The following is a 15,340-nucleotide window of genomic DNA, read 5'->3' on the forward strand; positions in this document are numbered from 1 at the left end:
AGAGGAGCGAGGAGGGCCCCTCGCTGAGCCTGCAGATCCTGGGTGGCTTGCTGTTCTCCCTCAGCTCCCTGGTCTCCCCCTCCTGGTTCCCTCCATCAGCCTCTGACTTGCTCTGGAAAGACTCAGCTCCTCTGGCATCCCGGTGATTTAATCAATGCCTTTTTGGGAAGGTTTTTTTTTTTTTTCCTGAAGTCTGTGGGCAGTTGGAATCAGAGATAGGGTGATGAGAATGATGATGATGTGTGTGTACGTGTGTGAATGTATGTATATATGCATGTACATGTGTGTATATGTACATGTGTATGCTTTAGAAGGAAGAGACTGCTTCCTGGAAGTGTATGGTTTAGAGGGATGAGAGACAGGCACAGAGATGGGAGGCTGATCACAAAACTTGGTCTACCCAGCAGTTAGTTTTAGTTAGTTCTTCTTACTGCTTTTCAGGATAGGTGTCAGGATAGATATTTTCTTCTCTCACAGTCAGGGATGGTCTGTGGTGTCCCTTATGGGACATTTGTAACCAAGAAGGTTAAGTCTTATTACCCTTGTGGAGGCTACTCTTCTGCCTCATATCTGAAAAGCACAGAGAGAAGGAAGGACTGGCCAGAAGCCCCTTTGCCTTTCTGCTCTGGTCAGGTTGGGGTGTATGTGTGTGAATGAGGGTGGTATGTGTATGTGTGTGTCTATAAGGGTGAAGTATGTATGTATGAGGGGGCAATGTGTGTGTGTGTGTGTGAGGGTGGAGTGTATGTGTAGTGTGTGAGAGTGGATATGTATGTTCGTGTAATGTGCATGTTTAGTATGTGTGTGTGTATGTAGGTGAGGGTGAGGTGTGAGTGTGTATGTGTGTAGTGTGTGTGTGAGGGTGGAGTGTGTGTATAGTGTGTGTGTGTGAGGGTGGAGTGTATGTGGGTATAGTGTGTGTATTATGTGTGAGTGAGGGTGATATGTGTGTATGTGTGAGAGAGAGTGAGAGTGTTATATATATATGTGTGTGTGTATGTTTGTGTGTGTATAGGTGAGGATGAAGTGTAAGTGTGTGTGTGTGAGGGTGGAGTGTGTGTATAGTGTGTGTATAGTGTGTGTATTGTGTGTGAGTGAGGGTGATATATGTGTATGTGTGAGAGAGAGTGTCATATATGCTTGTGTGTGTGTAGGTGAGGATGAAGTGTGAGTGTGTGTGAATGTGTGTGTGTGTAGGTGAGGGTGAGCTGTGAGTGTGTGTGTGTGTAGGTGAGGATGAGGTGTGAGTGTGTGTTAGTGCTGTTACTGTATCACCACCCACACAGGCCTTTAACTCACCAAAGGACCCCTTGAGCTTTAGAATGTGTGTGGCTGTTTGTGGACTGATCTCTCTGCAGGTGTCCTGGTGACCAGGTTATACACAGATGAACAGGAAGGACTTGTCTATCTTTTCTGTTCTTCTCACAGCTTTATCTTGCATCCCCGTCTCTGAATGCCTGGGGCCTTCTCTGCTGTGGCTCCTCCCCACACCCTTCCTCCTGACCAGCGTCTTACTCTTTATTACACTCTCTAGTCCTCAGAGTGCAACGAAGCTTACTTTATGAGTCTACTCACGGCAGAGGATCCAGGTGGCATCTCACTTGTGTCGCTCCCAAGCTCTGCAACACTGGGCAAGTTACCAGACTTCTTTAAGCCTCAAATTTCTTAGCCAGGCAGTTGACCTCCTCATTTGTGAAGCCTCAGGTGCTTCACCTGTAAAACAGTAAGTAGCAATCCCAGCATTTCCAAGCTGTGAGCATTGCAGTAACTCCTGAAGTGCTTGTCCCTTGCTTGTCTGCAGCGAGGGCTAAGTGTTAATAGTTGTCCATGTATGTATGTATGTATGTATGTATGTATGTATGTATGTATGTATGTATGTATGAATGTATGTATGTATGAATGAATGTATGTACATATACATACATATACACACACAGGTAATAGCTTTTGGAAGGTGGTAGGAGAGTCTGAAGACCTAGACAGTAGGAAATAGGGGTGTGCCAGCTTTCAGATCGGTCCCCCCAACCCGGCCCTCATCAGCTGGACGTGTGTTCACTCAGTGCTGATTAAATATACCTAGTGTCAGGGTTCGATGGGATGGAAAACATCATGTCTGCTAACCTCACTTTTCAAACAAACCAGGAAACCAAGGCTCAGAGTGACTTCTGTGGTGTCACATGGCTAGCTAGTGGTGACCTAGATCTGCGGCTGGTTTCCTGATTTCAGTGTCCTCCCGAGAACATTTAATTCTTGCATGTGACACCCAGGCCGAGACCCTGAGGCTGAGCTGAAGCCTGTCAATGCCGTTTTTGTCCGAAGTGAAGGAGGAAGCTGACGGTAGCACCTGTCCTCCCGGCATTTCTTCTAGCTTGTGGCGTTTGTTCATAGGTAGTTCATAGGTACTTATCTACAGATCGTATCCTTAGCTGACGCTGAGTACTTACTGCTTGCATGGTGTTATTCAGCTTTGCTTGGCATCCCTATGATGAAAGGTTCTTCTTATTGTCAGTTAAAGTTTTATTAATTTTTTTATTGTGGTAGACCACATATAGCAGAACTTACTATCTTGACCTTTCTGAGTGCGTGTGGTGTGTGGATGTGTCTTCCTTTTATGTGTCTCCCCTCCCACCTTATTTCTTGAACTCAGGGTCTCTCATTGAACCTCATCAAGATGGCTAACCTCGCTAGTCAGGAAGCCTAGGGATCCTCCTGTCTGCTTCTCTAGCTCTGGGCTCTGGGCTTGCATGCATGTGTCATTATACCCAGAGCAGAGATGTGTGTGTGTGTGTGTGTGTGTGTGTGTGTGTATGTGTATTGTGTGTGCATGTGTGTATGTGTGTGTGCATGTGTGTATATGTGTATATGTGTGTGCGTTTAACACGGGTCCTGGGGTTTGAACTCAGGTTTCATTCTTGTGCAGTGAACACTTTCCTGACTCAACCATCTCAGCCCCTTCCTAACCATCCCTTTTTATTATTTTTCCACCAAAACCATCTTAAGTGTTCAGGTGAATGGCATTATGTCTATTTATAATGTGAGCCCGTCATTGTCATCCATCCCCATAACTGAATTTCATTATGATAAACTAGAACTGTGGGCTCATTGAACAACTCTTCCTTCTTCTCCTCAGCCCCTGGCAACCATCATTTCCCCTTCAGTCTCGGTGGTTTTGATTGTTATCTGCAGTCAAGGATGACGTTTTCCCTTCATGATACAGCTGAAGGAAGTGAGCTCAGAGAACTGTGTGTCATGCTCTGGTCCCCAGTCAGGGATGACGATGCTGGGGTCAGTCTCGGCCAGTCTCAGCCAGTCCCAGCCAGCTCATTCCTGCGCTCTTATTCTTTACCCTCCATAGTATCTGCTCCGTCATCTTTGTCCTGGATAAAGAGGGGGAGGCAGGAAACACACAAACATGGACTGTATAAAACAGCCAGCATGTAACACAGCATTTATAAATGCTTTTAAACCTTGACCCACAGAATGAAATTCCTCATGTATTGTCACTCGTTATATATGCTCAACCCTATCTTCCAGTAAATAAAAGATTCCCCGAATAACATTGAAACTTTTATTTATATACTTGGGTATTTTCTATTCTATTTAATTATGTTTTACTTACTAAACTTGATTTTGAGACTCACAAACTAGTTACATTTTACAATCTGGAAAACACTAGTTTAGCGGGCTTCTTACTTAATGGTTCCTCTTCTCAGCTGTCAATCACCAGCAGGTACTAACTCAGTCTACTTGCCCTTCCCGTTTGTGTCCCCAGGCATGAACCTGGAAGGACCACAGCAGTCCTTTTATGCTAGATTAGTTCCAAAGAGGAGCTCTTAGCCACAGGGAGGTGACTAGCTCTGATGTCCGCCTCCCTCTTGGGCTCTTGTCTTCAATAGGCTCTGCCTCAGGGCTCTCCCCGCTGTAACCTGAAGGAGAACCTACTGAAGGATAGCTGTGCTCCAGAGTCTATCGAGTTCCCTGTCAGCGAGGCCCAGATCCTGGAGGCTAGACCACTGAGCAGCAAGGGCTCTGGAGACAGCGCCCAGATCACTCAAGTCAGCCCCCAGAGGATTGCCCTTCGACTAAGGCCAGGTAGGCACCAGGGATGGGTGTGAGTGGGGGAGGGGGAGTGAGGAGGGATCATCTTGACGAGAGACCTGAAACCGTGGGTACAGGACATCGTCTGAGTAGGAACTCCTGCAGGATGGGCAGTACAAGGTAGGAAAGGGGTGGGAAGAGGAGGAGATGGGGATGGTGTGGGTAGGAGAATGAAAGAGTGAGAGGATTGGAGTCAGAAGATCTGAGTGTGAACCCCAACTCCACCACACTAATCCTTATGTTTTATGGAGTTTATAGCTTTGGCGGAGGTGTGGATGAGATAAAGGATGAGAAAGCAAGTTGTAAGCCTCTTTCCCTCAGGAGACAGGGGCTGTTTGGGAGCTGACCGAGTAGGGACAGAGAAGGGAGCGCTAGTAGGCTAAGGTGAGCTTTTTGAAGTATCTAGACTTGACTGGATCAATATGAGTTTGAGAGAGAGCCATCCTATGCAAAGCATCTGTGGGAGTTGGAGAACAGCAGGGTGCTCTTTACTTTGGAGACAGTACCTCTGCTCAGCCTGGAACTCACGTGCAGCCCAGGATGGCTTAGATTTTGCAGTGGTCTCCCTGCTTCCGACTCGTGCCTGTAGGGATTATTGGCATGTACCACCATACCCAGGATAGTTCCTGTCCTTTACAGAGTCTGACTTGTAGCAACTGACAGTTGGATGACTTGGAATAGTGGACCCTGGGGACCCAGAGGGTCCCACACATGGGGATTTAGAGATGGTGAAATCATAGAATGGAAAAGAGGTTCAAGAGACTGCAAGAGGACTAGAGGTGTGTGTGTGTGTGTGTGTGTGTGTGTGTGTGTGGTGAGGGGAAGGGAGGCAACCAAAACTTCCAAGCATAATTTGATCAAGCAGTTATTATCACCCCTGGAGACCTACTCATGTATTTAATTCTAGAAAAGGAGATGAAAAAAACTAATATTCTTCTGCCTTCCAGATGATTCGAAGATTTTTTCACTTCAAGTACGGCAGGTGGAGGATTACCCTGTAGACATCTACTACTTGATGGACCTGTCTTTCTCCATGAAGGATGACCTGTCCAGCATCCAGACCCTGGGTACCAAGTTGGCCTCTCAGATGCGCAAGCTTACTAGCAATCTTCGAATTGGCTTTGGGGCCTTTGTGGACAAGCCTGTATCACCGTACATGTACATCTCCCCACCACAGGCAATCAAAAACCCCTGTTACAGGTCAGCCATTTATCCACAAGCTGGTGAAGCACCCCTCTTTTTATCTCAGGCTAGTCCAAGTCCTGGTTCCCATTTTTAGCTCCAGGATTTTCCCTCACAGATTTATTTTAATATCTATTTCTATGTCTTATGTTTTTGCCTGTTTGCATGTATGTGTGTTTGCATGTATGTTTGCAGAAGATGGTCTCAGATCCCCTGGGACAGGGATTGCATGTGAATGTGAACTGGGGACCAAGCTCTGTTGTTTGTCTGGGAGAGCGTCAAGTGCTTTCACAACTGAGCTGTCTCTCTAGCATCTTTCAGTTTGTTTTGTTAGTGGCTTTGTGTAAGAACTATAGCATTTCCAACTCGTTCTCTGCCTGGAAGATGGGCCTACTATCTGGAGTATTGTGCCAATAGGGCTCATGGGCCAGGGGTCTCTTTGTCACAAATGAACAGACGTGATGGGGAAAGCTCAAAGGCAGAGAGAAGTCTTTGTGATCTCAGAGGAATTGCTTCTGTGGCCCTTATAGTCATCAAGGGCACAAATCTTACAAAGTTAGAATGCAAGAAAATTAAATCACTTTATTGAACTCTTTAACAGCATTAAGTTCTCTCTATTCACCTCCTTTATAGAAATATATATATTTTTAAAAAAGTTATTGTTTCATGTGTCTAAATGTTACCTGCTGACATTAGACCTGGGTCCCCTGGTCTTAACCATTCAGTTCTCTTAACCACCCTCCCATCTCTCCAGCCCCTCACACCTCCTTTTTGTTTTGGAGACAGAGATTTTTAGCTTCGGCTAGCCTCAGCCTCCCAAGTGCTGTATTACAGACACAAGCCAACACACCTTACGTCTGGGGTTGGAGGAGCTCTATGAATTGCATTTAGGGTCTCATGTTTGCTAGGCAAGTGTTCTACCCCCGTACAATGCCTCCAGCCCTGGGCTTTTAGCTTATGTATAGTTACTTTTCTTGTTGTTATGATCAAACACTTGACAGAAGCAACTTAAGGGAGGAAAGGTTTATTTTGGCTCATGTGTCTGAGTACGTATTCCGTCATAGCAGGTAAGGCATGGCATGTCGAAAGTGGCTTGGTCTGTGGTGACAGGAACCTACTTGCTACACACCACCAGGACTGGACAGGGAGCTGGCCTGGACCAATTCAGCCTTGCCCATATAACCCTATGTATGCCAGCGAGGGTCTATGTTAAGGGTTCTACAACCTCCCTCAAATGGTGCTGCCACCTGGGAACTAAGTGTTCAAATGTGTGAGCCTGTGGGTCCCACCTCACATTCAAACCATAGCAGTTTACTGTGGAATGGCTTACTTGGTGAAGACTGTAATCTATGCACAGCAGTGGTTTAAAGCTGTGATTACTAGGGCTGGTAATGCTCCCACTCTTCCAGAGGATCCGAAAGAGTCCAGTTCTGGTACCCAAGTCAGGCAGCTCTGACTCTAGGGGATCTAATGCTGCCTCCTGGCCTCTGTTAGCACCTGCATACACTCACTCTCTCTGTCTCTGCTCTTTTTTTACCTCTCCACTCCATAATTAAAAATAAACTATAAATAAATAAACACACACACACACAGACACACACACACAGAGAAAGAGACACACAGAGACATGCACACAGAGACACAGACATACACACAGACACACAGAACAGCAGATGCATATACAGAGACACACACAGAGAAAGAGACACACACAGACACAGAGAGAGAGAGACACAGAGACACAGCGATACACACAGACACACACAGGCACACATAAACACATAGACACACAGATGCACACACAGAGTCACACATACACACAGAGAGACAGAAAGATACACAGAGACACAGACACACACACACACACACATACACACACACACACACACACACACACACACACACACGGGGAGGGATACCATTGGTCATATCTGTTCCTTCTCTCTTTCCCTGATCCCTGCATTACCTTTCCATTATGGCTTCTGCTAAGATGACCTCTTGTTTCCCTCCAGTATGAAGACTGCCTGTTTGCCCATGTTTGGCTACAAACACGTGCTGACACTAACCGACCAGGTGACCCGCTTCAATGAGGAAGTGAAGAAACAAAGTGTGTCTCGTAACCGAGATGCCCCAGAGGGCGGCTTTGACGCCATCATGCAGGCTACAGTCTGTGATGTGAGTTTGGAAGGCAAGGGCTGCCAGGTGTAGCTGGCACAAATCAAAATTCAGGGAAGGAAATGGTTCACTTGGGAATTTCCCGTACGAGGGGGTGGGAGCCATACACTTTGTTCTGTATGTGTAATGAATTGCTCCTGATACACAGTCTGTTTGTATGTCCACGCCAAGGACACAGCCGACACTTCTGTAAACCACAGTAGTTCCAGATCTTTCCTAGGGAGAACCTCTTCCCACATTTTCTGGAATAATTTCAGAGTCATGCCCGGGTTAACTTGACCTCAGCAAAGTGAGCAGATGGCAGGGTGGGATTTTGTCTGGCCTGGGCCAGCTCTGTGGGTGCAGATGGGTTCCTGTCACTGGAGGAATTATGTGTGAAGTTGAAGAAGGCATGTTTTAGCCTCATGAACTAATCAGCAATGGGATGACTTCCTTATGGGGAATAAAGCCCGGGTTGGAAAGCCCTAGTTTATGTCCTAGGGCTTGGGGCTGAGGTTCCTCTCTAAGACAACTGGTCCAGCTTTTCAGCTATGCTGGTTCTGGGGTCTTTGTTTTGTATTGATGAAGTCACTGTGTCTTTCTTTTTAATAGGAAAAAATTGGCTGGAGGAATGATGCATCCCATTTGCTGGTGTTCACCACTGATGCCAAGACCCATATCGCCCTGGATGGGAGGTTGGCAGGCATTGTCCTGCCCAATGATGGGCACTGCCACATTGGCACTGACAACCACTACTCTGCCTCCACTACCATGGTGAGATGCCTTGTCCCAGCCATGGTCTGTTCACCCTGGCAAGGCTCCCGCATATCCCACCGGTACTGTCTCATCCACGGGATAAACCGTCTGACCATGGAGATGTCCATGCCTGTGGTCAGTGTTCACACTGAGCCTACAGTCATCAGCACCAGCATCTTGGCATCCAGAATGGACCCAAGCGATGTGCCAGGCACAGCTGGACGGCTCATGTTTTCCCTTCCTCTGTGAATGGCCCCTTCGTGGAGTCAAGCTCAGTTGTAGTTACAGAGGAAAAAAAGGAGTGGGGGGGGGGGAGGACAAAGGTTTCATTGATGAAATAAAAAAACCTCAGAGAGCGGAGCCTGTTGAGGAAAGGTTAAAGGGCACAGAGTCGTTTGGTTTGAAGGAGAGATGTCCCGTGGATAATTTAGGATGATACATAAGAAAACTTTTGAGAAGTTATTTTATGTGTTTTAGTTAAGTATAGACGGTTAATTAAATAAGAGGAAAGGAGCTGAAACTGAAATAGGAGAAATTGCTGTAAGCCATGAGACAAATGTAATGATGCTTAACACAGTGGCACTTTGGGCATTTGGGAGGAAGTCTTGACATTCTACATGTTTTGTCCCCGCCCACTCCCATGTCATTTTCTTGAGACAGGGTCTTGTTATGCATTCTGGGCTGGCTTGCACACTCTTAGCCCTTTTCCCTTCGCCTCACAGATGTGAGGAACAACAATGTGCCGCTATGCCTGCTTTCTTATTTGTTTTCTGAGAAAGGGTCTCATTCACTGTCAACCCTTCTGCCTCTGCCTTCTGAGTGTTAGGATTAGGAGTCTGGGCCCCCATGTCTGTTAATCTTTTTCAGGTCTGGAGATTGAATCCAGTGTCTCACATTATGTTAGATATTACCCAACTACCAAGTCACCCCCAGGCCTACTCTGTTTATTTTAAAGTGAATAAATAGAGCAACTGCTTTAAGATGATCAAAGGCAGGGCACTGGACTACAGATCTCATGAGCTCCCTTGCAAGGTCTAGGATTCACAGACATAGTCATGATTCCTACTGTTTCCTGGTCATTCTACTTCTTTGGTATTAACCACATCTAAGTTGAGCGCGTTCAGCAAGCTTTGGCACAGATCTGTACAGAGCATTTAGCAGGAGCTGCAAGAGATAAAAAAGCTTTAAAGACCAACTCTTATGAGGATTTTGGTTTAGATGAAAAGGGAGGATCTATTCCTACATATTATTAATAGCATGGAACGCATGAAGAACACTAAGTGGTTGGGTAACAGTCAAGGGCTGAAGGAGAAAGTTCTTAGTAGCTGGGATGGTCAAGGAGGGGCCTCCTGGAGGAGGTAAGCTTAGGCTAAGGAAGGAGGAGGATTACCAAGATGACAGTCACTTCAGGTAGCAGGAGGAATGAGCTAGGTCAGTGCTGAGTAGGAAAGGGGCAGGGGTAAGTGACGTTTGTGACAGGTGATCAGTAGAGCAAAGTCAGGACATTTGTCTGTAATTCCACAACACTGAGGCCTAGCCCATGGAGATGTTTTGAATCTGAGTGGGAAGGCAGGTGCTTGGTTTTGGAACCACCAGCCCAGGGTTCATAGCTTCTGTGGCTTTACCCTTTCACTCGGGAATGCACCATCTTCTGTTGTTAAGGAAACAATAGCAGGGACATAGTACGTTGGAAAAGAGCTTTAGTTTTGTTTTTAGAATTTGTGAATTTGAGGGACTGAATCTGGTGATGATCACTGCTGGCTGAGTCCCGAGACTCATGTTGTCCTGAGATGGGAGGTCAGGGAGCATGCGTGTGGGCTTCTGTTTTCATTGGTTGCTTTTTGTAAAGCTAGTGAGATTCAACTCTGGGGGCTTTTAATCCTGTTTACCTACAAACTTCCCAAAGACTCTACCCTAAATACCTTAGCGGTGTGTGTGTGTGTGTGTGTGTGTGTATGTGTGTGTGTGTGTGTGTGTGTGTGTGTGTGTCTGTGTGTGTGTTTCTCTGGGTGTGTGTTTGTGTGCGTCTTGGTGTGTGTCTGGTGTGTCCATACCTTCAGCATCTTCAGTTTAAGCACATGAAACCTGAGGGAGTTGCTGAAGCTATACCCAAACACAACACCCACTTTGATTAGTGGGTAAACATTTTTTAAGTTGCACATTTCCTTGGTCATACCCCAGATAAGACAGGCTCAGAGACTTAGAATCCAGGAACACCCATGAGATGCCTCCATTAACCTTCACCTTCCCCCCTTTCTAGGATTACCCATCTCTGGGACTGATGACTGAGAAACTATCCCAGAAAAACATTAACTTGATCTTTGCAGTGACTGAAAATGTCGTCAGCCTTTACCAGGTAATTGGTACTCCTGGCTTCTCTCTTGTCCACAGGTGGACCTGTCCCAGTGGCCAGGGACCCAACCAGGAAAAACCCTTTTCAAACCCATTCTCCAGGCAGTTTACATTCCTCCCTATAGCCTTCCCCTCCAACCTCTCACCTATAAGGAAGACTGTGGTGGTTTGAGATGGTGGCTGAGAGATGACTCAGTGGGGGGAGGGTCATAAAAGGTCTTTTGCAAATATAGTGTTTCTCAGATATGAACATACACTAGATCTGTTCTTGCAGTAACAAGAAAAATATTCCACAGTGCCCTTCAAACTTTATTTTAAGACTGCCAGTCGTATGGTAGTGGTGCATGCCTTTAATCCCAGTACTTGGGAGGCAGAGGCAAGTGGATCTCTGAGTTTGAGGCTTCCTGGTCTACAGAGCAAGTTTCAGGACAGCCAGGGTTGCACAGTGAAAACACTGTCTCCAAAAACCAACCAACAAACCAACCAACCAACCAACCAACCAACCAACCAACTAACCAACCAAAGGCTGCTAGTCTGACTAAGGAGGGCTTGAGGAGGAGACCACTTTTTTCAGTATGCTGTGAACATCTTTGTCTTCCTTTCTAGAATTATAGTGAGCTCATCCCAGGGACCACAGTGGGAGTCCTGTCTGATGATTCAAGCAATGTCCTTCAGCTCATTGTTGATGCTTACGGGGTAAGGATGTTGGCCCAGGAGGCCCAGTGAGTCTGCTGGATGCTGCTTACTCATCAGAACTTTAAAAAAGGAAGTAGAAGCAGGATGTAGTGGTCTACAGAGGAAAGCAGGCACATACATTTCTTTTAGGAATGAAATTTATCAAGAAGCCATGCTTTGGCCTGTGGGTGGGAGAATATTAGATAAAAACAATACAATGTGGGAGTCTGAACATAATAGGACCTTAAAAGGGAGAAGTTTCATGAAAGCTATGGGAGGCAAGGCTCAAGGAACCTCTTCAAAGAGTAGCCTTTATCTCCAGACCAAATCTTCCCGAAGAGTCTAAGACCAGTCCCTAGAACAAAGGAAAGTTCCAGCTTTTTATATGCTTTAGGAGTGGAAGTTTCCTGTTGTGTGATTTAGTTGAACACTGCACATAGAGGAGTCAGGAGGTACTATATTCAGCAACAATGGTCAAGTCAGAGCACACATTGCTTTGGAACTCTGTGTTCCAAAGAGAGTGAGGTGCAGGCTCATGATCTAACAGAACTCAGGTTTGGGAGTCCTGATTGTCATTCTCCCATGTGGCCTTACGGCGTTTCCCTTATGCCCTCAGAGATAGATGGTAGCCAGCCTTGGGAGAAATGGCATCTTCTGAAATGGGCCAGAAAGGAAGGCCAGGGAGGAACGGGAAGCATGTGGGGAGCTTAGAGGTGGAGGGGGATGCAAATGGGGACTGGATGCGTGAGGATGCAATTGTAGGGTAGAGTAGGGAAAGCCAGGTCTCAGCAACATCTGGAAGAGGTGACTGAGTATAGCGTGTGGCAGCCACTGCCAGGTAAACACCAGGACAAGTCCAAGGTCACTCACTGCCTTGGCTTTGTGTGGGTGGGCTTGGCTTTTGCTTATGTCCTAATCTTCTTCTGCCCCTTTCTGCTCAGAAAATCCGCTCTAAAGTGGAGCTGGAAGTACGTGACCTCCCGGAAGAGCTGTCGCTGTCCTTCAATGCCACTTGCCTCAACAACGAGGTCATCCCGGGCCTCAAGTCTTGTGTGGGCCTCAAGATTGGAGACACGGTGAGGTGGGCTAGGGAAGGGTGTGATACTGAAGCTCTGACCATGGGCCCCGGAGTCTGTATGCCCCGACTTTCCGGAGTTAGATGTTAAAGTAGTGGAGTTGCCAATCTTCCCCCTTGAAGCTCCTGATGCCTAAGGTTTCTATAGCTGCCGAGTAACCCTCTCTACCATTTTTTTTTTCAAATTTATGTAAAGAAAGTCTATTTTAGTTTTCGGTGTTTGCATCTGTACATCTGATTGAAAGCGAGAATGTTTCTTAACCTCTCTGTTCACCCAGGGCAATGCATTTCTTTTCTCAGCAACACAAAAACGGGTCAGTATAGCACCTGTGGAGTCTTGCCGAGCACTGACTGCACCAGGTTTTATTCTGGCTGACGAAAATCCAACGGCAAGTGGAACAGGCGAAAATGCCCACCCTCTTGAGACTTAAAGAGCGTCAATATTCATGCCCCTCCACCGTTTTCTTGATTATTATTATTTTTTTTAATTTTATGTTTATGGCTATTTTACCTGCATGTATATTTGTGTATCACACATGTGCCTGAAACCCATGGAGGCTAGAATTGAGTACCAAATAGATTCCTTTGAAATGGAGTTACAGATGGTCGCGATCAGCTGTGTGGATTTTAACCCAGGTCCTCTGGAAAGACAGCCCTGTGCTCTTAACCTCTGAGCCATCTCTCCAGATCCCCTGGTTTTCTTTGCTGGTTCTCCTCTGCTCGACCTAACGGACTGGTAGATGGGAGAGAGGAATGAAAAGAAATAGATCTTCAGGTCCAGTGCCCCATACGTTTATATTCTAAGCACACCCGGCAATAGAATGCTATGCAGCCATCTCTGTTTGCCATGGTATGGTACAAAGCAACAGTTTGTTGTGTCTTGCGGTTACTATGTAACAATAGTGTAGCTGGCCAGAGTAAAGTGTTCACAAAATCATAGCTTCCGTCCTGCTTGTGTTGGTTTATGTCTCAGGACACAACCCATCTTCTGTTGCCTGTCTGTGACTGTCCAGTGAGACAAGCCACCGTAGTATTACTGCTATGCCACTGTAGCTTTTACTCTGTGGACTTGATAGAATGAAGGCTGAGGAACTCCCCTGGGCAGGTGGATTTGACACCCAATTTTGTTGTCCTTGAAGGTTGCAGCATAGCATATCCTCTGGGGCTGGTGTTACCCATCTCCACTTAGGTCTGATTGCTGTCTTTCCATCCAGGTGAGCTTTAGCATCGAGGCCAAGGTGCGTGGCTGCCCCCAGGAGAAGGAGCAATCTTTCACCATTAAGCCCGTGGGCTTTAAGGACAGCCTCACGGTCCAGGTGACCTTTGACTGTGACTGTGCCTGCCAGGCCTTTGCCCAGCCTTCCAGCCCACGCTGCAACAATGGTAACGGGACCTTTGAGTGTGGGGTGTGCCGCTGTGACCAGGGCTGGCTGGGGTCCATGTGTGAGTGCTCCGAGGAGGACTACCGACCCTCTCAGCAGGAAGAGTGCAGCCCCAAGGAGGGCCAGCCCGTCTGCAGCCAGCGGGGCGAGTGCCTCTGTGGCCAGTGTGTCTGTCACAGCAGTGACTTCGGCAAGATCACTGGCAAGTACTGTGAGTGTGATGACTTCTCCTGTGTCCGCTACAAAGGGGAGATGTGCTCTGGTGAGTACGAGTGTCCACCCGCATGCTCAGCATAGTGCCTTGGGAACAAACAAGTGGAGGGCTTGAGGTTGGCAAGATGGGCAGAACTGAGGATCCATTTCACTGAATTGAAAAACAGAAAGGAGCAGGGGAGGGAAGCAGTCCTTTCCCCTTGCTCCTGGGACCCGAGGAAGCTAAAAGGAGTAGGCAGGAGTCACAGAACATCAAGAGAAAGTAGTTTATCTTGTTTTTCTTTCTTCTGCTCTCTCTGATAATGTTGCAGGTTCCTGGTCCTTTTGAATTTAAGGGCCAACATATTTCTCATCTAAAAAATAATCAGTCTCATGGTAGTTAACTTCTCGTGTTTACAGATGAGAAATATATGAGGTTGGAATATACTGTAAGGTTAATGATAATTTTACTTGAATTTATTTTTCTATCTCCAGAGACTTAGAAAGTAGTGGTACATATGCAAGACACTGGGGCACTTAGAACAGTCCTTGGAAAATAGTATGCTCGTGTTAAATGCTACCCGTTTATCATCTATCTCTTATTGTTTGTATTCTGCCCCTGTGCTGTTCAAAATGGTAGCCACCAGCCACATGTGGCTATTTAAACTAGTTGAGATAGAAAACATTAAGTTTAGCTTTTCAGTTGGCCGGTAGCCACGTGTGGCTAATGGCTATCATAATGGACCATGTGGATATTGAACATTTTGACATAGCAGAAAAGTTCCACAGGATGGTGTGGCCATAGGGTCTTCCTACCTACAGATGAAAAGTGTGTGTGTGTGTGTGTGTGTGTGTGTGTGTGTGTGTGTGTGCATGTGTGTGCATGTGTGCATGTGTGTGTATGTCTGTGAATGCACGTGTGTATATTTTGCTATACAGACTAGAGGTGGCCATTGTGTGTTTTCTTAAATCATTCTCTACCCTCTTTTTTGAGACAGGGTCTCCCATTGACCCTGGAGCTTACCAGCTGGCTAGGCTGGTTGGCCATGAGCACCAGAGATCCAACTGTTCCTTGTTGAGATTATAGCCTATAGATATTTGCTGCTGAGCCTGGCTTTAATTTTTTAAAACCTAGTGCTGGAGATCTGAACTCAGATCTTCATGCTTGAAACATCAGCCATCTCTCCAGTCTGAGGACTAGAATTTTGAGCCCTTCGACCCAAAGTATTCTGAATTGTCTTTACTGTGAAATTTAGTGCAGTCCTGAGGCCTATTGATAACTTCAAACTGGCCCCAAAGACCACTTTTGGATTCTTTCCTGACAAAGAGGAGCCAAAATCATGGTCAATATGGTCTTCCTCTGATTACTGTAAGGGCAAATGGACAGCCTGAGTTCTTAGGCTCTGGAGGGAGCCTTATATTGGGCTATAGATTCTGTTTGGAACAGACAGGCTGCAGGCATTTGCAGGTTGCA

The 15,340-nt window shown here is 46.4% G+C and overlaps 1 protein-coding gene across 1 annotated transcript in view; it reads left to right on the forward strand.

Moving 5' to 3' along the window:
• Window positions 1-15,340, forward strand: part of ITGB3 (integrin subunit beta 3) — a 49,846-nt gene that overhangs the window by 19,900 nt on the left and 14,606 nt on the right. The window contains exons 3-10 of the mRNA XM_080924638.1: window positions 3,897-4,092; window positions 5,046-5,298; window positions 7,293-7,455; window positions 8,047-8,208; window positions 10,451-10,546; window positions 11,149-11,238; window positions 12,159-12,293; window positions 13,507-13,936. Of these exons, the coding sequence (XP_080780764.1) occupies window positions 3,897-4,092; window positions 5,046-5,298; window positions 7,293-7,455; window positions 8,047-8,208; window positions 10,451-10,546; window positions 11,149-11,238; window positions 12,159-12,293; window positions 13,507-13,936 (1,525 nt within the window). The remainder of the gene's footprint in view (window positions 1-3,896; window positions 4,093-5,045; window positions 5,299-7,292; window positions 7,456-8,046; window positions 8,209-10,450; window positions 10,547-11,148; window positions 11,239-12,158; window positions 12,294-13,506; window positions 13,937-15,340) is intronic.

The sequence above is a fragment of the Micromys minutus genome (genome assembly GCF_963924665.1).
Source record: "Micromys minutus genome assembly, chromosome: 10".
NCBI classification, from domain to species: Eukaryota; Metazoa; Chordata; class Mammalia; order Rodentia; family Muridae; genus Micromys; species Micromys minutus.